Source organism: the organism of the source record quoted next, unplaced genomic scaffold (assembly GCF_019419815.1).
Source record: "Pyrus x bretschneideri cultivar Hongxiangsu unplaced genomic scaffold, Pyrus_bretschneideri_v1 Contig42, whole genome shotgun sequence".
NCBI classification, from domain to species: Eukaryota; Viridiplantae; Streptophyta; class Magnoliopsida; order Rosales; family Rosaceae; genus Pyrus; species Pyrus x bretschneideri.
Window position 1 is genome coordinate 2,938,050 of NW_025999746.1, and position 23,796 is coordinate 2,961,845.

General features: G+C 36.2%; 2 protein-coding genes across 2 annotated transcripts; one reads left to right on the forward strand and one right to left on the reverse strand.

The window, feature by feature from the left end:
* The first annotated feature begins 86 nt into the window (after positions 1-86).
* On the forward strand, positions 87-1,031 carry LOC125469368 (uncharacterized mitochondrial protein AtMg00810-like). Its single transcript, XM_048566614.1, has one exon. It carries the CDS (start codon positions 108-110, stop codon positions 1,029-1,031), a length of 924 nt encoding a protein of 307 aa, XP_048422571.1. The 5' UTR covers positions 87-107.
* Positions 1,032-17,688: 16,657 nt separating this feature from the next.
* LOC103935956 (polyadenylate-binding protein-interacting protein 12) lies at positions 17,689-22,015 on the reverse strand. Its single transcript, XM_048566662.1, has 10 exons — positions 21,462-22,015; positions 21,164-21,265; positions 21,038-21,082; positions 20,884-20,956; positions 20,649-20,761; positions 20,472-20,531; positions 20,342-20,389; positions 20,151-20,219; positions 18,160-18,221; positions 17,689-18,030 (listed from the first exon to the last, which is right to left on the reverse strand). Exons 1-10 carry the CDS (start codon positions 21,987-21,989, stop codon positions 17,973-17,975), a joined length of 1,158 nt encoding a protein of 385 aa, XP_048422619.1. The 5' UTR covers positions 21,990-22,015; the 3' UTR covers positions 17,689-17,972.
* Positions 22,016-23,796: the final 1,781 nt, after the last annotated feature.

Sequence of the window (23,796 nt, forward strand, 5' to 3'; positions counted from 1 at the left end):
AAACTTTTGGAGTGGACTATAAGGAGACATTTGCTCCCGTGGCTAAGATGAGCACAATAAGGGTTTTGTTATCTATTGCAGTGAACCATGAATGGCCATTGTACCAAATGGATGTAAAAAATGCTTTTTTACATGGAGACCTCGAAGAGGAAGTCTACATGCAACTACCCCCGGGTCATCCACAAGCACAGAATTCAGGTATAGCTTGCAAGCTTCATAAGTCAATCTATGGCTTGAAACAATCTCCTCGTGCCTGGTATGCCAAACTGAGCTCGGTACTTGAAAATTTTGGGTTCAAGAGAAGTCATGTTGATTCCTCCCTGTTTGTTCGAATAGGATCAGTTGGCAAATTAGTTGTACTAATCTATGTTGATGATATCATCATCACAGGTGATAACATTGATGAGATTCACACTCTTAAACATTCTCTTCATCAACAATTTGCCATTAAAGACTTAGGGTTTTTAAAATACTTCCTTGGGATTGAACTGGCCACTTCCCCCAAGGGACTTTTTTTGAGTCAAAGGAAATATGTGATTGACTTACTTCAAGAAGTGAAGATGATGGATTGCAAACCAACTCGTACTCCTCTTGATAGCAAATTAAAGTTGGACTTGACAAGAGAACCTCTCAGTGATATCAGTTACTACCAACGATTAGTGGGTAAGCTTATATATCTCACCATCATCAGACCGGATATAACTTACGCCGTCAGTCTTGTAAGCCAATTCATGCATGCACCCACTGAAGCTCATTTAAATGTTGTTAAAAGAATTCTCAGATACCTCAAAGGCTCCATTGGTCGGGGAATCGTCATGAAAAACAATGGTCATACTCAAATCATTGCCTACACCGATGCTGACTGGGCAGGGAATGCTATTGATAGAAAATCCACTACTGGCTACTGCACATTGGTTGGAGGAAACCTCGTGACATGGAAGAGCAAAAAACAAAATGTAATTGCTCGCTCAAGTGCCGAAGCTGAGTATAGAGCCATGGCTTCCACTGCATGTGAACTCATTTGGCTCTAGGGCCTTCTCTCGGACTTGGGGTTCTCAATCAACACACTTATGTCTCTTTTCTGTGACAATCAAGCAGCTATGCATATTGCCTCCAATCTGGTGTTCCATGAACGCACCAAACACATTGAAGTTGACTGTCACTACGTTCGGGAACAAGTCCAGTCCAAGGTAATTCAAACCACATTCACTCGAAGCCAAGATCAACTTACTGATATTTTCACGAAGTCTCTTACTTCTCCTCAGTTTCAAAGTCTGCTCTCCAAGCTTGGATCAATTAACCTCCTTGATCCAGCTTGAGGGGGAGTATTGGAAGAATAAGCCGTCCTACATTGTCCTACCTACACACTAGCCGTCCTACAGCCGTCCTACCTACACACTTGTATCATGTATATAGATCCTTGTAATCTTGTAGAGAAAAATAATGAGAAAAAGCATTCTCTTCCATATTTTCCACATCCCTCAAGTTTTGATTGGATTTGGTAGATCCATCAAGCCTTCACACCATAAAAAAAAATCATCGTAAGAAGAAAAGAGAAATCATACACTCTCAATTCGTTAAAAAAAATACAATCCCCCATTTATCCAAAAAAAAAAAAAATACATGGATGCACAAATACACACAGACCACAAACAATTCATTAGAAGCATGGATGAATTTACATCAATGAAGCACTGATAATTTTGCGTTTATTCTTTCAGCCACAAACATCACAAAGATTACATGACAAAGTCAAAAGTGAATCCAAACTACAACACCGACAAAAGAAGGAAGGGATGGAGTTTTTCTGTTTACCCTTATCATTCATGAATTCGCAAACCTTGAGATCTCTGCCGTTTGTTTGTTCATCCAATCTGAAGCCATGGCCTAAAATCAAAGTCCTACACAGCAACAGCATGCATGAGTAATATATTGAGCTTTTCATTCTAATTCTTTGAACAATAACATTAGAGATGAAGGATGGCAAATGCTTACCTTTGCGATATCGAAGAAAGGATGGAGATGCTCCAGCTTAAGTTTTGGGGTTGCAAATTTGGTAAAGGTTTGTTTCCGGTTTGAGCATCTTGAGGTGGGTATGGTTGGTTGAAGGATGATTAAGGTAAGGTTTGGCATTTGGACGGAGAAGAAGATATAAAGGAAACAGACCAAATAAACAGGCCAAGACTTGACGTTAGGGGTAAATTCAGAAGCTCGATTTCTTTTGCTTGGGCCAATTTTATTAGGCTAGTTTGGTATTGGGTTTTGTCCTAACCATTAAATAAAGTTAGTACAGGCTTTTGGTTAAAATTTAAAGGTTTGAAGACCTTTTCATTAGTTTTCCTTTGTAAATATTATTTGTAATATAGTTTGAGAAGTAGTTAGTCAGAGTGTAGTCTCTTTCGGTTATGTAGTCGTCTCGTTAAATTTTTGTATTGTTCCTTTTCTTTTCACTTGCATTCGTATGTAGTTGATTCGTTCTTCAATTTGTTAGTCTATTCATTACGCGTATTTTGATTTTCAACAAGTGAACTACATCAATGTTTAGTATATGAAAAGGTTTGTTAGTTATAAAATGTGATGAACAAGTGGTGCTACCTTTCTGTTACAAAAGGGTACATAAGTTAGTTTTCATACAATGGATTGAGAAATTAATTAAATTGGAGAAGTATTTCAAGAGGGTTCAGAAAATTGTGGGCAGATATGCTAGCATCTATTGGGCTCTCCAATATGAACTTTTTTTCCGTCCTGCTTTTGTGAACGAAGAGCCGGTTCTGTTGAAGCAAATTTTATATGATAATTTTTATTTGACTTTTAAAATAACTGAAAGCGTTTTTAGAGAAACTGTTTTGGGTTTCAAAAGTATCATCAGTTATTTGTAGGAATCATTAGTCATGCGCTTCTTTCAGGAAACACTTTAAGTGCTTTTTCAGTATCTACTTGTATTTTTGCTAAGGATTGGTTTCAAAAACATTTTCACCAAAAGCGCTTTTAGCCATTTTAGAAGCACTTCTAAACGAGCTGATATAGGGCTCGTTTGGATGTACTTTTAAAATGATTGTAAGTGCTTTTAGAGAAAATGTTTATGGGTTTCAAAAGCACTTGAAGTGCTTTCTACAAGAAGCACCAGTTGTGTGCTTCTTCTAGGAAGCACTTTAAGTGCTTTTCCAAGATTAGCTAGCATTTTTACTAAAGATTGTTTCCAAAAATATTTTCACCAAACGAGCTTTCAGTCATTTTAAAAGCACATTCAAACGAGCTCATAGTCTTATGGTAATCCATGTAAAACTAATCCTCTGAACAATTAATACCTAAGAATGGTAGGCTCCAACATGAGAGAGCGTTATGTTATCCCTACAATGTACAAGATATTTTTATCTTCAATTAGGGATTGTTTAGGTGTATCAAAGTCCAAATATGTAGAATTATTAAAATTGTGTAATTGTATTGATATCACAAAATATATTTATATTCAAATCAGTGACTTGACTTACAAGAAACTTACAGGGATTACAATACCAAAACCTAGCCCAATAAGAAAAAAAATCCTAACCGGATTCTCTTGCACTAATAGTTTCAACTGCCAAAGGTACCAAAAGAAAATCGGGTTAATTTGATGATTTTAGTGTTCTTATCATTTCTCTTAGGGCATGCTTACTTAGTTGGAGTTAGCAGAAGGGAATTAAGATAAGAAGGAATAGGTATGGGATAAACAACTCTTATTTATTAATATGGTTATCCAATCAAAACAAACCGTTTGGGTTGGTTCTTTTTTTTGTTTTTTTAATCCATTTACTTTATAAAACTTAACCAAACCGAAATAATTGGTTTAGTCTGCAGTTTAGATTTTTATAAATCGTAGTTAACCATAAAATTATATATTTTAGTATTTTACTCTATATATTAGATTGATGAGATATAGAAGTTTAAAACTTTTAGTTGAGTATGAGATTAGGTTATCTGAAGTTGTGAGAGGTTAACAGTTTGATGATGAATTGTTTTATAAAATTATAGATTTACAAAGCTTTATTAACATTTACAACATAGCTCTGAATTTTTCATTTGATAGTAAATGCATGTTAAACTTCAAATCGAACCATCTATTTTAAGCCATTATGGTTTGGTTGTGGTTTGAAATTTAGGCAAATCAAAATCTGCAGCTTGGTTCGTAATATGAACCTAAAACCGAACCAACCCAAACCCCTACCCAACCCTAGTTATCCCATACGGTCTTACCTAGATTTTTCCATGTATTCCATACTAAAATTAATATGAGACGCACTTATTCATTCATTCATTGGTAGATAGCAATTATAATATGACACAGCTAAAAAACTCATTCCTTACAAATCATGCATTGTAAGTAGGCCTGGCAATTTCTGACACGATCCGATAACCCGACACGACACGACACGAAATTAACAGGTGTTTGGGTCGACACGATAATGAATCGGGTCGTTATCGGGTAACCCGATAAGCACCTGTTAAGATAACGGGTTGGTTCGGGTATACACGTGGGTAACACGATACACGATAAGCAGAATATTATTTTTATAATTTTATAACCCTAAAAAAATACTATAATAATTATATACATTAATTTTACAATTTTATACCCCTAAAAATTATAATAAATATATATATATTAAATTAACTATAAAATTTATAATAATTATAATAATTATATATACTATAATAATTATACCCCCAAAATGTTAAGTCTATCTATAATAATTATATATATATATATTAAATTTTATAAAAACTATAATAATTATTAATTAATAATTTAATATGCATGATGCATTGCATGATTTTGCATCCATTGAAATTTGGTGTGATTTCTTTCCATTCAAATTTCAATAATCAATTTCTTGCCGTTGCCAACTTGCCGTCCTTTTTGAAAAAAAAAATGGAGGTAAAATAAAAATGTTAAGAAAAGTTGAAAATGAAACAAAAAAGTGAGGGAATTAGGGAAAGATGTTGGAGGGAAAAGTGAAAATTATAAGAAAAAGTTGAAAAGGAAACAAAAAAGAGAGGGAAAAATGAAAATTAATAGAAGTGGTGAGAATTTTTTTTTTTTTTAAGTTATTAACTTTTTATCACACACATGACTGTCATGACATATCTCACTATTTTTATAATGACACACGTGACACGTGATGTATGTACTATTTTGTGTACCAGTCAATTATAATTTATACGTACAAAATAAATAGATTTAAATCTACTTAATAAATATATACACACACACACGGGAAACTTGATTGATGGCATACGAATTCTCCAAAACTAATTTCAACGATCCAAACCATCAAAATTGTTTGTATATGCTTGGAGATCACATCAGCAAAAAATCACAAAAAAAAAACATTCAGAGATCAAGTAACGGGACAAAGCTTTTCAACGGTTATAAACGAAAAATCACGATTTAATGGTTATTTTAACTCCGATTTTTATGATTTTTTATAACTACACTCCTTGACCCTATATGAATACGATGAATGAATTCGATCTTCAATTTAAAATATTTACACAAGAGGATACCACAAAATCTTATGTTATACTTAATGAAAGTATAAATAAACTCTAAGTGTTAGTCAATCTATCGTTTTACGAATTCTCCAAAACTAATTTCAACGATCCAAACCGTCAAAATTGTTTGTATATGCTTGGAGATCACATCAGCAAAAAATCACAAAAAAAAAAACATTCAGAGATCAAGTAACGGGACAAAGATTTTCAACGGTTATAAACAAAAAATCATGATTTAACGGTTATTTTAACTCCGATTTTGATGATTTTTTACAACTACACTCCTTGACCCTATATGAATACAATGAATGAATTCGATCTTCAATTTAAAATATTTACACAAGTGGATACCACAAAATCTTATGTTATACTTAATAAAAGTATAAATAAACTCTAAGTGTTAGTCAATCTATCGTTTTACGAATTCTCCAAAACTAATTTCAACGATCCAAACCATCAAAATTGTTTGTATATGCTTGGAGATCACATTAGCAAAAAAACATTCAGAGATCAAGTAACGGGACAAAGCTTTTCAACGGTTATAAACGAAAAATCACGATTTAACGGTTATTTTAACTCCGATTTTGATGATTTTTTATAACTACACTCCTTGACCCTATATGAATACAATGAATGAATTCGATCTTCAATTTAAAATATTTACACAAGTGGATACCACAAAATCTTATGTTATACTTAATAAAAGTATAAATAAACTCTAAGTGTTAGTCAATCTATCGTTTTACGAATTCTCCAAAATTAATTTCAACGATCCAAATCATCAAAATTGTTTGTATATGCTTGGAGATCACATCAGCAAAAAATCACAAAAAAAAAACATTCAGAAATCAAGTAACGGAACAAAGCTTTTCAACGGTTATAAACGAAAAATCACGATTTAACGGTTATTTTAACTCCGATTTTGATGATTTTTTATAACTACACTCCTTGACCCTATATGAATACAATGAATGAATTCGATCTTCAATTTAAAATATTTACACAAGTGGATACCACAAAATCTTATGTTATACTTAATAAAAGTATAAATAAATTCTAAGTGTTAGTCAATCTATCGTTTTACGAATTCTCCAAAACTAATTTCAACGATCCAAACCGTCAAAATTGTTTGTATATGCTTGGAGATCACATCAGCAAAAAATCACAAAAAAAAAAACATTCAGAGATCAAGTAACGGGACAAAGCTTTTCAACGGTTATAAACGAAAAATCACGATTTAACGGTTACTTTAACTCCGATTTTGATGATTTTTTATAACTACACTCCTTGACCCTATATGAATACAATGAATGAATTCGATCTTCAATTTAAAATATTTACACAAGTGGATACCACAAAATCTTATGTTATACTTAATGAAAGTATAAATAAACTCTAAGTGTTAGTCAATCTATCATTTTACGAATTCTCCAAAACTAATTTCAACGATCCAAACCGTCAAAATTGTTTGTATATGCTTGGAGATCACATCAGCAAAAAATCACAAAAAAAAACATTCAGAGATCAAGTAACGGGACAAAGCTTTTCAACGGTTATAAACGAAAAATCAAGATTTAACGGTTATTTTAACTCTGATTTTGATAAATTTTGACAGCTACACTCCTTGACCCTATATGAATACAAAGAATGAATTTGATCTTCAATTTAAAATATTTACACTAGTGGTATCACAAAATCTTATGTTATAATTTATATACTTAATAAAAGTATGAATCAACTATAATATTAATAATTATATACATTAATTTAATAATTTTATATCCCTAAAAAGTAAAAACTATAATAATTATATAGATGTAGGTGTAAATTGAATATAATTTCATGATGATCGATGTAAATTGAAGATTTTGTAAATGAAGGTGTAAACTTTTGAGAAAGACTTACAATCTTAAAAACAAAAACTCTTTATCGTTGCACATTTAATATTTGTAATATATTAGTAGTGTATGTATTATTTTTTTTATTAGGCTTTTATTTTCGAGTGTAGATATAGTACTTGAACAAGAAATGTTTTAATGTTTTGAAGTAATATTTATGTGGCAATGTGTGGTATGTGCAAATTTAAAAAAAAAAAAAAATTTTTCTTAACGGGTCATAATGGGTCATAACGGGTCGGGTCACTTTACCCGTTGGGTAAAGTGACACGACCTGTTAAGGACCCGTTAAGATAACGGGTGTGACACGACACGACCCGTTAAGATAACAGGTGTTACACGAAAACGACACGAACACGATAGACACGACCCGTTTGCCAGGCCTAATTGTAAGTAAAAATGCGTAACAAACACATATTACGTAACATGATGCAATGCTTACAATAGGACAGATAGGACATCCACCAACCATCTCAAAGCCATTGTAAAAGTCACATTCTCACACCTCCCTTCGCCAACGTTCTGACATTCCTCCTTCGCCAATGTACCAAAAAAATAATTAGCAATATAGAAATTAACCTAATTACTTTACATATAAATCCGTACAATACAAGATCTCTTATGTTATTAATGTAAAATTCATTCTCAACACTCTAACTTGTTATGCCCTCAAACATTTTGAAAGTGACTGTTGACTCCATTTTACACGCCACTGTGATTGTCCCAAAGTCCTGTAGTTTTCTTATTTCAAAACTCTGAAAAGTGTTTTAATTCTGACTTTTTCTTTTTCAAACCAAATAACTTAAGGAGATGTATTTACCAACAAATAAAAGAAGTCGCATCACGAAAACTTGTATTGTATAAACTGTCGTTCCATTTCCGGAATGATTTTTCAGCGTTGGTAAAAGTCCTTTTCGTTTATTTCTTTCTTTCGGATGAATCATCCCGTTAATTTTAGAAGATGAAAAGTGAACTTTGACCCGTAGCCAAACTACCCAAAATACATTTTGCCACGGAAACATGTAGTGGCCACTAGCCATGAGATTGAGATGGAAAAAAGAAACTAACACGTTCCCAGTTGCTATAATGCGATCCTCTCTTAGCCGCCATGCCATGTGCTCCTGCATGCACTGGCTGCTACACGAGTTTAAAGTTTGATTAATTTTTTTAGGTTTTATATGTTTTGATATCATTTGGATCTAAATTTCTTCTTTTTGAAACTAATAATTTAGTATTTAATTCAACTATATAAATCATTTTCAAATAAAAAACCAAACAACTTCATTGTTTTTTTAGTAGGTTAGATAGTTAGTTATTAGGGATCAAACATGCACCATAGTGCATAAGCATAACTGCTTTCAGCCACTGTTTTCAATCGTTATTTGCAAACAACTCCATTGTTGAGTAAATCCTCATCTTCGGATTCTCCTCGTCCTTAGTTTACGTTTCTTGTATATCTAGTAATTTATCACTGTAATTAGGCCCCTTAGAATTCCTTCCATATTTGAATTAGTTCAACCCTATATATTGTAACTATTGTATATTACATTAATATAAGGGACTCATAATCTACAGCATGTTCCAAATCTAGGTTCCTTAGTGGGGTTTTTTGGTAGCTAATCCTACCTAATTACAGTCCAAGTGCTTGTTTGTATTAACATTGATTGAGAGCTTTCACTAGAGATTCTCCAGTTAGATATATCGATCTATCATTCTTTATTTGTAGCTAGGTATAATCTCTAAATTTTCATATGTCACTCAGTACGTAGTACATGCATGATTAGGATCAAGGACCACAAATTCCACAAAATTTTCATACAACGTTGGTTCACATATGATGCTCTGAGCTATGTTGACGATTAGAGATCTGTAAAGAAATCAAGATTCTAGAGAGAATTTAGAGAGAATTTAGAGAGAGAAAATATCTAGAGAAAGATAGTGTTTGTTGAAGAAAGATTCTCATTAATCGATTTCAAGTTACAGAGTGTATGTGTATATAAATACACAATAATGCTGACTAAGCATTCTTACTCAACTAACTCTAGCAAACCAAAGCTTAACAATTAAGCTAAGTATCTTAGTACTATTCTGATGCATTGAGTTCATGGTTAGTACGTGGTCCATCAATATCCTTAACACACCCCTTCAAGCTAAAGGGAGGACAGCAAACTGAAAGCTTGTGACTGAGAGTAGCAAATCTATCTGCAGGTAAGGATTTAGTAAAAATATCAACAATCTGGAAGAGAGTAGCAACATGATGAACACTTATATGACCTTGAAGAACCTTTTCTTGGATGTAATGATAATCAATCTCGACATGCTTTGTGCAAGCATGAAAAACTGGGTTCTTAGCTAATGCAGTAGCACTCTAATTATCACAACAAATCACGGGAGTTCAAAGAAGAGGAAAGGATATATCCTGCAATATTTTACACACCTAAGTGATTTCTGCAACAGTATTGGCTAAAGATCGATAATCTGCTTCAGTAGACGATAGTGCCACAGTGATTTGTTTCTTGGCACTCCAAGAAATCAAATTGAGACCTAAGAAAACACAATAGCCACTGATAGATCTTCTGTCTACTGGACAACCTGCCCAATCAGTATCAGACTAAGTTGTGAAACACTGTTTTCCTGGTTTAAACCATAAGCCTAAGTCAATTGTACCCTTTAGTATCTTAAAACCCTCTTGACAGCCTATAGATGTATAGTTCTAAGAGCATGCATGTTCTGGCAAACCTAATTCATTGCAAAAGATATATCAGGTCTTGTCCAGGTCAAGTATTGAAGTGCACCAACAGTTGACCTATAAGATGTAGGATCCAAAAGAATAGAGCCAGAATGATCAAACTTGGCTGAACCCACTGGATTAAAGCAGGGTTTGACCCCTAGCATGTCCGTTTTCTTAAGAAAATCCAAGGCATATTTGGATTGATTAAGAAAGAGACCTGCAGAGGATCTGTGAACTTCAAGTCCTATAAAATAATGAATATCTCCCAAATCTTTGATAGGAAACAAAGATTGTAACTTGGAAATTATAGACTGGCAAACAGTAGGAAAGCTCCCAGTTATGATGATATCATCCACATAAACTAGGATAAAGGTAATAGTAGAATCTCTCTTGATGAAAAACTAGTATCAAAGGAGGAAAAGATAAATCCTAATGAGAGAATAGCACTATAAAATGCTTCATACCAAGCCCTGGTGCCTGTTTTAGACCATAGAGTGATCTCTTCAGTTTACAAACATGATGAGGTTTAGTTTGATCAATAAATCCAGGAGGTTACACCATGTATTCATCCTCTTTGATATAGCCATGAAGAAAGGCATTGCTCACATCCAACTGATGAACAAACCAATTATATGTAACTACAATACAGAGAAGAATTCAAATTGTAGTAGGTTTAGCTATTGGACTAAAGGTCTCAGAGAAATCAAGACATTCTTGTTGATGAAAATCCTTGGCTACAAGCCTAGCTTTGTACCTCTCTGTAAAACCATCAGCTTTGTGTTTGAGTTTAAACACCCATTTGTAGCCTACCAAATTATATTGAGGATTGGGGGGTACTAGATCCCAAGTACCTGTGGACTGCAAAGGTTGATACTCATCCTTCATTGCTGCCAACCAGTTTGAGTTCTTAAAGCTTGAAGATAAGTGGTTGGTGTAGGAGGAATAACAGTGAGAAAGTTAACAGTGGAATCAAGATGATGTTTAGTTTCAATGAACACTTTAGGCTTGTGTATACCAGCCTTAGCCCTTGTAACCATGGGATGAGTATTAACTAGAATAGAAACTGAAGTAACATTGTCTGTAGGTTGATTAATAGATGCTAGAAGATGAGAATGAGCAGTAGTAGGAGAGACTGTAGGGTTGTAACCAAGGATAACAAGCACAACCAAAGGTCTTCAAAGTGTGATATTTAGGTGGGGCTTTGAACAATAACTCCCAGGGACAAGATGAAGACTGAGATGGTGGCCTATTGATGAGATACATTGAAGTTTGAAATGCTTCAACACAAAACTTAGAAGGCAAACCACTGTGAGATAACAGAGTCCTACCCATTTCAACAAGATGTCTGTGTTTCCTTTCTGCACACCCATTCTGCTCTGGAGTATGAGGACAGCTCAATTGATGTATTATACCTTGAGCATTAAAAAAATCTTGTAAAACATAACTTAGAAACTCACCCCATGAATCTGATCTTAGGCACTGAATCTTACCATCAAACCAATTCTGAACTTTCAAAACAAAATTTTTAAGAACAGAACAGACATCAAACTTAAAGTGCAAAGGATATAACCAACTATATTTGGTGAAATCATCAACTAGGATGAGATAGTATTTATATCCAGTACATGAAAGAGCGGGGGAAGGACCCCATACATTAGCATGAATGATATAAAATGGCCTACTGGAGGTATAAGGCAAAATAAAATGGAAGTCTAAAGGCCTTCCCTTATTGATAATCAGAACAAAAGGATTGTTTATGTACTGAACCAACAATAGGTAGGTTACTTTTATTGACAACCTTATTTAAAACTATACTACAATGATGTCCAAGCCTTTTGTGCCATATATGGATGTCTGCTTTAGCTATCATGAGTGCATGAGGTGAAATGGCAATACCAAATATGTCATTAGATGCATTCCAATAGAAAGTATATAGACCTTCTTCACTGGGGCCCTGGAAAAGCATCATCCTAGTTCTTAGGTCCTTGACATAAAATCCAAAATGATCAAATGTCAAAGAACACCAATTGTCATGAACAAATCGATATACTGATAGCAAGTTATGAGATGCTTTAGTAACTAAAATAACATCATTTAGTTTAAACACAGCATTAGCAGTTCGAATAATTGTAGATCCAGTGTGAGAAATGCAGAGATCTTTACCATCACCGACGAACAGTTGTTCAGTACCGATGTATGGAATTGCTGAGATGAGAGATGCAGGATCAAGAGTTACATGATGTGATGAACCACTATCAGTTAGCTAATAGCTTAGAGAATATGAACTAATCATGGCAGACATGCCTACAGGAGTGTTGCTGAATCCTTGAGATTGCTGAGATGCAAACTGTGAAAGTTGACCACAAGATAGGGCAAGACGACCATGCTAGTTACACAGTTGACATGGATTAGGATGTCCAGAGAAAAGTGATGATGAACATGTTTGATAGTTGTTAGGAGTATAACCAGAGGATAATGATCGATTCTTATTCGAAACAGATCCAAGAACACCACCAGGATTGCGATTCTAATTAGATTGATTGCAATTCTGAAACTTTTCTCTAAAATTTCCTCGAAAAGAATTGGAACCAGAAGGATTTTGTTATGCTGTATAAGCATGAAAATGTGTGGAGGATGAGGAGGAAGAGGATCAAGTCTTATGTTTCTGGAAAGAAATTTCTTTACTGAGGAGAAAATCGTGAAGTTCATTAACATTCACATCTTCAGATCACGTCTCAATTGAATCAACAAATGATTCATACTCACCAGGCATGCCAGAAAGAATGTAAGCAACAAGATCATTCTCAGAGATCGGCTCACTAGCAGCGGCCAATTTATCGAAGATTTCTTTGATGGAATTCAGATAGTCGGTCAATGAAAAGTCACCTTTTTGGATAGTCTAGATCTTGGATCGAAGACTCTAGACATGAGTGCCCGAAGCACCAGCAAAACGACACTCAAGAGACTGCCAAAGAGATCGTGAATCTACCATCCCAATCATTAACGGAAGAAGATCATGAGCAAGTGTAGAATTGATCCAAATTGTCAGAATCTGATCGCGTTCACACCAAACTTCATAAGCTGGGTTGAGAATTCGAGAACTAGAAGGATCACGAACAAATTCCGGTGGACAAGGATCTTCGCCATTAATAAGCCCTAAAAGCTTGAAGCTTGAAGCTTTTCAGAACATGAATGAACAAACTACGCCAAGTAATGTAATTCTGACGATTGAGTTTAGTCAGAACCATTCCAGCGAAATGTTGAACAGTAATTGATGCAATCGGAGTGTTTAGAGGATGAGACACCTCGCCATGAGAATTAGGGCCAGAAGAAGGTGCACGAGAAAGAGAATCAGAGGAATTCGTAATTGTCGCCATTGAATCAACAGACGATTTGCAGAGAAGAAATAGGTAAGAGCTGTTTGGGAAGTATGAAAGAGCAAGAAAATGCACGCAAACGGAAAGCAAACGATCGAAGTCGTTAGACAGCGGCAAAGGATACCATGTTGAAGATTAAAGATCTGCAAAAAAATCAAGATTCTAGAGAGAATTTAGAGAGAGAATATCTAGAGATAGATAGTGTTTGTTGAAGAAAGATTCTCATTAATCAATTTCAAGGTACATAGTGTATGCATATGTATGCATAAATACACAATAATGCTGACTAAGCATTCTTACTCAACTAACTCTAACCAACCAAAACTTAACAATTAAGCTAAGTATCTGAGTACTATTATGATGCATTGTGCTCATGGTTAGTAGGTGATCCTTCAATATCCTTAACAAGCTAGAGATCTAGAAACCCGAAACCCTAAATATTATGGCATTTTTTGACAAAAAAAAAAAAATATATATATATATATATATATATATATATATATTATTGGCGTTGTAATGATGAAAATGAGGGAGAGCTTTGGGAGAAAAACTTTCATATCACCATTGTAGACAATAACTAATTTGATGCATGATTAACCGTGTGCTGAGAGAGAATGATGCATAACTATATGCAAATGATTACACCTGAAACTTTATGAGTCGGTGATATAAGAGATTGAGTAATGAGAGCAATACACTAATGTTAACAATAACAAAATACCGAACCATACCTAAAGGGGACCAGCTAGGCATATATATGGACTAATACTATTATTTGAGGTCGTTGGAGTATTAAGTTCAAGAGGGTCCAAGTGCGTACATAACATGGTAACATATTTCCAATAGTTGCTACAGCCATTGCCATGTCCTTGCGAAGAGAGAGCGACGGAGTCAAACACTAGTTGAAGGCAAGTGCATGGGTTTTTATATTTAATGGATGAGATCAAGCAGGGTCCCTGCATGTTCCCAACCCATTTCATTCATCGTCTTTAAGTGTTCAGAGAGAGTCTTAAGTGTTCAATTAGGGCACTTTCTTTTTTTGTTTTTTTTTTTTTAATTTTGTGTGTGTGCAGAGTCTTAAATGTTCTACTTCAATATCCTTTTTGTCTACTTTGAATAATGTTGTGGAGTCCACTTTGCCGCTTGGAATGTGATGATATATATATTTACATATGGAGTCCAAAATGTATCAACAAAAGTTTGTCTCTCAGATTTTATCTTTGATACATTTTATTGTGAATTTCACGCAGATAAACACACATAAAATGAAATTAGTAATCAAAAACGAAATAATTATTATATAAGCTTATAAATTGTCTTAAAATATGAGCATCAAATTTAATATCAGCCATCACTTAGTATTACGGTCTAATGATATTCTTCTTCATTTGTAAGTGAGGTCATAGGTTCGATTCTTGTCAAAGGCGAATCTGAACCACATTATTGGTAGCTCATTATGAGGCTAAGCCCTTCCTCCGCTGACTAAAATATATCAAGGAAAGTGCTATTCGCACATCTATTTTTACCTCTTATATACCCTTGTTAATTTTTGGTCGTTGATCTTTTTCAATTCATTTGATCTAACGACTGAATTAAGAGAGGTGTGTGAGAAGTGAAAATAGATGTGTAATATATATATATATATATAAACTTCTTTCTCAAAGATTTTTAATCTTGTTACAAAATGTGATTCATTTAGTTAATAACTAGCTAGTATACCAGCGCGTTGCAACGGGGTTTGAACCATTGTTGAAGATGTAGAAACTCTTGAAAATATGTACCAAAGAGTGGTGTTTATATACATATGTTGCATCCAAGTGTTAAGAGAGTGAGGTTTGCATTCATATATTACATAACAAGAATTGGAGATGTTGATATGGCTCAGGTATTGTTTTTCAAAAGTTATGGCTTTATTCCTAGGAGTGTTTTATGTTTACAACTCTACAAAGCTAAAAAATATCATGTTTTGTTCCACTAAAGAAACTTAAATCCGAAACTTCATTAATGGCATCTTCGTCGTTTTGTAGGACAACGTTGATTATCTTTTGGGTATTTGTACGACTCTTCTACACACTATATACTTGTGCCTTTTGATTATCTTTTAACTATTTATTTGTGCCACTTAGTACTAGATCTATGATATTCCTCTCACTTGTAAGTAAGAGTTTTTAGATTTAATTATCGTTAAAGGAAAATTTGAACTAATTATTGCTAGTCTAATGCAAGGCTAAGCCCACTCCCCCGTCCCCTTAGTGTAGATAATATCGATTGCTCAAAAAAAAATATAAGAAATATGTCAAAAAATACAGAGTTAAAAAAATAAACATGCATGAAACGAAAAATATTGTGTGCAAAAATAACTTTTCATGTGCCAATATAATCTCGAGGAAATTATAGCAATGGTCTCTTAACTTTAACATAATTGGAGCAATAGTCCCTCAACAAAAAATCATTGACCATTGGCTCATCAAAATATGTAGATATGGTCCTTTTCATCAATTCTGTCAGAATTCCGTCAAAATAAGTCATGTTGGAAGGACTATTGCTACAATTAGATTAAAGTTGACGGACTATTGCTCTAATTGAATTAAAGTTGAGGGACCATTGCTACAATTTTCTCATTTGGTTTTCCATACCTTCCCCTTGATTCAGCCTCAAGTGCATGGCACATGACTCATTTTGACAAAAGTTCTAACTAGGGTTGGGCAAACGGGTCTAGGACCCGTGGGGCGAGGCGGGTTCAGCCGGTTTGGGGCAGATATAGAGCGGGTACAAATTTTGTAAACTCAAAATGGGGCGGGGAGGGGCGGATCCTAAATCTCTGAAAAAAGGGTCCTCGACCCGGCCCATTTCCCCCTTCCATAATTCATTACTGCATTCTGCATCGTTCTATCTAGTCGCTGACCTGACTCTCTTCTCCTTTTGGAAGACTCAAACTCCAATTTGACTCTCCTCTCACAAATTCCCAACTTGAGTCTCCGACGACGAATGCACTAGCAGATGTGCTGCCCTCGAGCTCTAGCTAAAGTCCCTAGATTGTCAAATCTTGCCGTTTGTTGCTTCGTGCGTTCGTCGGCGTTTGCCTTTTCTCCTTATGTAAGTCCTCGACCACCGTTTTCTTCTTCTCCTCCTTCTGCTGCTTCAAATTTCAGTACTCCACCGAACCTTTGACCTCACCACCTCATAGGCTCTTACTTCTCTTCTTTATAGCATCTAATTTCAGTTTTATTCTAAATTCGAATTCGGGAAATTAGGAATTAGGGATTCAGTTAATTTGCTTGAAAATTTCATTAAAATGTTAGGGATTTAGCTTAATCAGGGATTCGGTTTTATTGTATTTTTTGATGAATTCGAAATTGTATTTGAAGATTTTTTGTTTTTATTAATTTGTTCTATTTGGGGATTTGGGTTGGGGCATGAGAAATCCTTGAAAATTGTTGGATTTCTTCTAGGAAGCAGATTGTGTGCATCTATATATACCGAATTGCAGAAAAGCTTGACACGGGGAACCGTATGACTCGTAGGAACCGGCCCATTTCTGAGTTATGTCTAGTTCCCGTTTTGAAAATATGACTATCAGCCCCACCCCACCCTGCCCCGTTGCATTATCTAACGGGTCCAATCCGATTCCTCCAAATTTGGACCCGGCCCGACCTATGCCCACCCCTAGTTCTAACAAAGTTCACCAAATGGATCATAACTACACGTTTTGACGAGTTAAATGACCAATAATCATGAATTTTTAGTTGATGAATCATTACTGCATTTGGGTTAAAGTTGAGGAATCATTGCTACAATTTCCTCTAAAATCTTCATTGATGAATTTAGTAAATCCCATATACAGTGAGCACATGAGACCACTCTGCCTCTCCAACTACACTTCAGTCCACCCCGTTGCATACAAAGAACAGTAAGGTAATACAATTCATAAAAACTAAGTGTTTTAAGACCAAAAAAGAAGCATTGTTTATGTTATCTCAAGACAGAACATATGAGGTAGAATCCTCGTTCTTCAACACATCCAATAAGATGCAGCAGTTCGGGCGTGCCTCGTGTGCGTTCGCAAGCTAGCAAGCGCAAACACGCGTGTATGCATGAAACATCGAGAGGTAATCCATAAAATATGAGCACATCCAATCCAGGCAACCACCAGTTAACAAATGAACCACATTTCCATTTAACTTACAAAAGGCTGTTAAAAAGGGGGTCTTCATGTGTCATCTTTTACGCCTCAAGGTCCTTTTGTTCGACTCTATATTCCAGAACATCATAATAAACTCTAACGAGAACAAAAGATCCAAGGCCATCAAAGCCGAGGGCAAGTAAACACAAAACGCAACGCCCAGAGAGGCACAGAGAACATCTTTACATAGTTGTATGTGTATTTAAATATATTTCAGCTGGAACCGTAATTCAGTCTGGGATGCCGAAGATGACTCAATGTATTGGAAGGCGAGGAGCGCGCGGACGAACAGGTGTCTTTGATGGACTTACCCTGCTTGTACAAGACGCCATAAATTAATATACCAAAATGAAGCCTATCTCAAAATTATGTCACTTAAAGGGGTGGGAAAAACAAAGATTACTCCAGTCGGAAGATAAATGAAACAGCATGCAGTCTAACCTGATTGGCAATGATCCCAAAACCACACCACTACAGTTGAGAGCAGCGATTGCACTTTCAGCCTGCAGGATGGAAGTACATTCCGATTAAACTTTTATGAATTGCAGCAATCAATCTGGAGGTCTATTTTTAATGTGCAGGTAGATATCAAGTATAACCGAACACATTTTGCAATCCAACTTCATCAAAGACATATCTTGGCAGGCTTTGTGTAGAACATGCATGCTTTGGATTACATACATGATCCGAGCCACTTGACAAATCTTTCAACTCTACTTGTACTTATCTGTTGTTATACAAATCAGGTAGTGTGCCTAAGAAATGCATGTTTCCAGGTCATCGCATTTTCTCATGTCGCCAAATTTTATAGCCACTAAATATTCTAATGCAAAATATTAACAACACTTAGAGCAACACAATTCCTCCCACCCTATATCTTCCGTCCCAACAAAGTTACCATTAAGTCTAGCATCACCTGACAAAGATTTTTACAGAAGAGACACAGAAACCAGGGATTCCTTGTTTCATACAGTGGAGCTGAAAGGCATTACGCATTTCAACATCAGAGTTGGACATTAAATCCAACTTGAACTAGCTGTTTACATCTTCGCCAGGTCCGTTGGCTGAAATCAGAAGCCAACAAAAAGAAGACGCTGGAAACACTGCCACTCTCCAAATATACTCTCTTAAGCAGGAACCAAGGTTCACACTTGATTATTATAGTACGTTTCAACTCCAAGACACTAAGAAATTTAATCTCTAAGAAAAAGAAACATAAGTAAATTGATAAGACCTTAAAAAATCTTCCCTCCAAGACACTATCTGCGATATCACAAGATAGGTACTGCAAAACTAAGCTTATTCCATATTAAACTCATGGGCTGAAGAGGCATGCAAGAACAACGTTGTATAACTATGGCCAAAAAGGAAAGTAAAAGCAAGAAGGAAAGTAAGATATCCTTATCAAAACCAAAAAGGGGGTTTAAAAAACACGGAAGGAGAAGGAGCCATGCTTAATAAGTGACCACCTCAGACACAAAGATACAAGCTCAGGAGATGAGACATGGCCTTGACAACCACTCCTCAGACAATCTTTCTGTTTGAAACTTCTGGCAGTTTCTCACATGACGTTTCTGATTTCAAGTCTGACCAATTCGAATAAAATCAAGATCCCATAAATTCTCAGCCCCCAAAAAAAAAACGGATCTAATAAATTCACTTCCACTTTTAGCATGATTCATCTCCCTTTATGCCCAGGCATATAGAAAAGCCAAGATATATTAATTCCTAACTGAAAACTTTTGTTAGTCTCCACAGTACCCGAAAACTTAATTATTAAAATGTATTAATATTTTTAGTCTAAACTTCTACGTCCCATTTGTGGCCTGTCTCAACCACTAGATGACCCTGGTAAATTTTAACTTTATTAGAACGTAGCCTTTGCAAGAAATTTCAAATTCAGTATCTAACTCACTGATATCATGATAAAATCTGCTTTCACTGTTCCAAAAAGCATTAAGGCCAATAAGGCTTAAGTTCTTGGGATTTGTCAACTATTGTTGGCAATCTACAACTAACCATGAATGAACCATACAATTGCCTTTGAGAAACTAAAGCCCTAAAAATATCCTATCCAATCACTTCATGACAGAAAGGATAGAGACGAATGGACTTTAAAGGCTTAACACAGATTTTCAAAGAATTTTATCCCTCTATCAGAGTTCCGCAGCCCCATTCATCTAAGCATTCATCTTATCCCTTTTCATAGCAAATGCCTTCTTAAAGTAGCAAATGCATTGCATCATGAGACACATTAGTCACACTTGTAAAGGGAAAATCAAAGAGGCATTCGAAGGTTGAATACTAATTTCGAAAAACAAGGGAGTTTCATGCATATACCTAGTTTGTCATCATGGCTTAACAGCGAAACCAAATAACGATATAGGAAAATAATAAAACAGCATGCAGAGTATAGAGGAAGAAGTAATTACCATCACAAACTCAACAAAGGCAATGCGAGTAGAGTGGTGATAGTCCCCTAGCAGCCTCAAACGATAAACCTGCATCAGATTTAGAAGAGGTAACCTCATAAATAGTCCAAGACATTGGAGTGGACACGACATAATAGCATTGTTGCCATGCCATGAAATGTAAAATACAAACTTCCAGTGAAATCACAAACCTCTCCACAGACAGATTCAAAAAAGAGTTTGACATCAGCTTGAGTAACCTGCACAAATCAATCCAAAAAACAGCCGTTTCTGAAATCACAACTTCAGCCACATCAATGACAAACCATTAAAAAAAATTACCTTTTTGTCAATATTTGTACAATAGATAGTTCTTGCACACATCTCACGTTCGTCTTCAGTCTGAAACATAAATACAAATGGATAAACAAGTTATTATCCAAGAAATTATAGATTCCAAACGGCTAAAACTTCCTTCAGTTCAGAATTTTGCAACTGTCACAAAAGAGGTAGACTCACCCTAGGCAAGAATGTGGGGTTAACCGGTGCAATAGCTGTCTTTGAGGGCAGCACCCTAACAGGGTAGAATCCAAGCATTGTCCCGGCGAGACTCAAAGCAGCTCGTGCACCATCTGCATAATGAAAACCCACCAGCCGATCAATCAATCAGTAACAATCACATATCATAACCACAGAAAAATAACCATTCAAGCTTATACAGCCACATAATTTCAGCATACACCATCTACATTACCTTCGTCAGTGAACTCGATAAAGGCAAAACGGAGAACAGAGTTAGGATCACCGCAAATTCGGCAGTCAACAACCTTCATCAACAGAAAAGAGAAATTATTCAAAACCAGAATTTACAATTAACTAATCACATACCTCTTAACGAAGATCATTACCTGCCCACAAGTAACAAAGAGAGCTGCAAGCTGTTCCTCAGTGACCTATGTCCCAAAAATACAACTTTTAGTCTCGCACCAAAATGCTAATAAAAATTCAAAGGAGATAAATGGCATCATTTGTACCTGTTGATCAATGTCAGACACGTACACAGTCCTTCGGATTCTATCTTCTCGTTGCGCTTGACTAGTCCTGCTATTGATTCTCCGTTTCCCTTGATTGTTTCTCTGATTAAAAAAAAAAAAAACAAACAGAATAGAAAAAATAGAAGCACCCATTAAATTTTGTCCCCTAATTCTTCTCCAAAAACTAAACCAACACAAAAATACCAAACAATACAGAATTTTCCCATTCATTTTCTCAGCAACCAAACAAACAATAAAAAAGGAAAGGAACCCTGAAAAGCTCAAGTCTAATACATACCCGTCGACCAGGAAAGCCATTAGCTTGTACATTTCTGTTCCCGTTCTGCATCATCAGTGCCATGTTAACAAACCCAGCATTGAGTCCATGGCCGTTAGCCAGTGACGGCGGCACGAACTCCTCCGCCATGGGGTTGAGCTTCGAGAAGAGCTCCCTCAGCTCCCTCATGTCCCGGTCTACGTCGTGATGATGATCCCCATTACTCATCTGAAAATCTCCGCCGTTAGATCTCTGCTGCTGATGGTGATGATTCGCCACGTGATCAAAGCTCCCCCGCTGAGCCGCCGCCACCTGGCCGTTGCCGTTGATGTTGCCGTTGGGGGGCGGGGTGACCATCACGTACATGCTCTGATCGATGCGGTGCCGTAAAGGGGCGCCGGCGTTGCTGAGCTTGGACAGATCCTGATCATTCGATGCGGCAACAACACCGCCGTCCTCGGGCGTCGTCGAAGTCTCCGGGTTCCGATTCGCCGTGTTCGACCCCACGCTCTTCCCAAGCTCCACCCCTGCATTCTCAACCACTGCCATAGCTCTCTCTCTCCCCTCTTCCTCTCTCTCTCTCTCTTCCCTTCTTCTGAATTGATTGTTTTAAATAATTAATTAAAAATTAACTCTTCGATGGGTCGATCAACAGACAGAGAAAGCCTAAGAACAATCGCGCCTCGAGATCACTACGGAGAAAACGAAATGAAAATAATTTTTAAAAACAACCCGGAAATTACAAAAATGATTCGAAAATTCGGGTAGTGATTTTTGGGGTTTTTTGTTTTTTCTCCCTGCGTTGTTGTTGTTTTTATCAGTGAAGAAGGAGAGTCGAACCGAAAAAGGAGTTCCTTTTCGGATTGGATTTGGATCCAACCTCTCTCTCTCTCTGTTGTGAAGATCGTCTTCACTTCCAATACGACATCGTCCTAGGAATGGCGATGGCTCTTCAACTCAGATTCTGCTCTCTCTCTCTCTCTCTCTCTCTCCCCCCAACCCAACTGCACGGTCTCTTTGTTTGATCGTCTGTCATGCGTACATACATGCATGCGCATCCGCCCATCATAATGATGATGGTGATGATGATGATCACAGATCATTCCCATAGGTAATAAGTGGACAAGTGGCGGGTCACGACTGGAGTTCAGGTGGACGGGCAGGCGATCAATTGTGTTGAATAATTTTAATTGGAGGCCTTCATTTTTGACTACTCCGGATAACAGTAAATTCTACCCCAAGTACCAGTCAGTATAAGGGTTTTTTCGTCATTTTAGTGAAATTCCAAGGGACCAATTTGAATTTTAGTCCATGTATTTTGGGTGAAGTTCAACTTTGCGTTTGTTGCACCGGACTGTTTCGAACTGAACTAGTATTAGGGATTAAGCTGGACTGGCTTAGACTAAACTAAGCTGGACTAGCTTAGTGAAGCGTTTGGTGTAGTATCGGGCTAAAATGCAGGATAATTAACAAAACTCAAAAATTATATTATTTTAAGGCATATCTAGAATATTTATTCTTCCTCTTTTTTTCTTCTAGAAACCCTTTTTTTAGAATGCTTTGTCTTCTCTGCCTCACCACTTCCCCTTTTTTCTCCATCCGTCTCAATCCTCTCTGTCTCTTGATTGTTTCCTTCAGCAAGCTTGGCCTAAAGATCTGTTGCTTTCATGGAATCCCGTTTGCAAAAAATCAACCAACGAAACACCTTTCAAAATCTCATTTCCTTTCATGCAATTCCCCAGTTCTTACTAATTGCCATTCCATTTTCTTTTGTTTTCTCTTTCAATTTTCTCACCAACCAAACACCTTTCAAAATCCCCAATTCCAAATAATTGCTCACCTTGTCTAGCATGCCAGATTCAAATCATGGTCCGCTGAAAATGAGAGTCGAAAATTGAATTCCAGCGACGGAACGCGATTGGTGGGGGAAGAATTAGTGGAAGCGGGGTGGTTGGTAAGTGAAAATTAAGGGCATTTCTGAGAGATAACGATATATGTATGTGTGAATTTGAAATACCAAAAGACCCAGATGGTGGAAGACCCCAAATCCATGAACCTAGATGAAAAAAATCCTTACTTTCGAGGATTGAGATCTTGTAAGTTGGAACGAGGCACAAGGTTTGGACGACTCATACGAAGCAGCGCGGGGTCTTAGCAGTTCTGGGATATTTGGGGGGTTTGGCTAAGAACTTTTAGTGAGGGAGTCAGTCGGAGCGAGTCCGACTTAATCCCATTAAACCTAATCCTTCAGCCTAACAAACATGGGACCACAATAATAGCTAGTACAGTCTAGTCCAAGGAAAGTTAGTGAGCCCAAACAAACACACCCCTATAAGCCTATGGGGTTTTAATTGTT

What these genes read in the sequence shown, in the direction of transcription:
- LOC103935956 (XM_048566662.1), bottom strand. Translation starts at nt 21,989, where the DNA reads ATGGCAGTGGTTGAGAATGCAGGGGTGGAGCTTGGGAAGAGCGTGGGG. An exon ending in TTGAATCTGTCTGTGGAGAG is followed by an intron (nt 20,220 to 20,341) that starts GTTTGTGATTTC and finishes AATCTGATGCAG; the next exon opens with GTTTATCGTTTGAGGCTGCT. An exon ending in TTGGGATCATTGCCAATCAG is followed by an intron (nt 18,031 to 18,159) that starts GTTAGACTGCAT and finishes TTGTACAAGCAG; the next exon opens with GGTAAGTCCATCAAAGACAC.
- LOC125469368 (XM_048566614.1), top strand. Translation starts at nt 108, where the DNA reads ATGGATGTAAAAAATGCTTTTTTACATGGAGACCTCGAAGAGGAAGTC.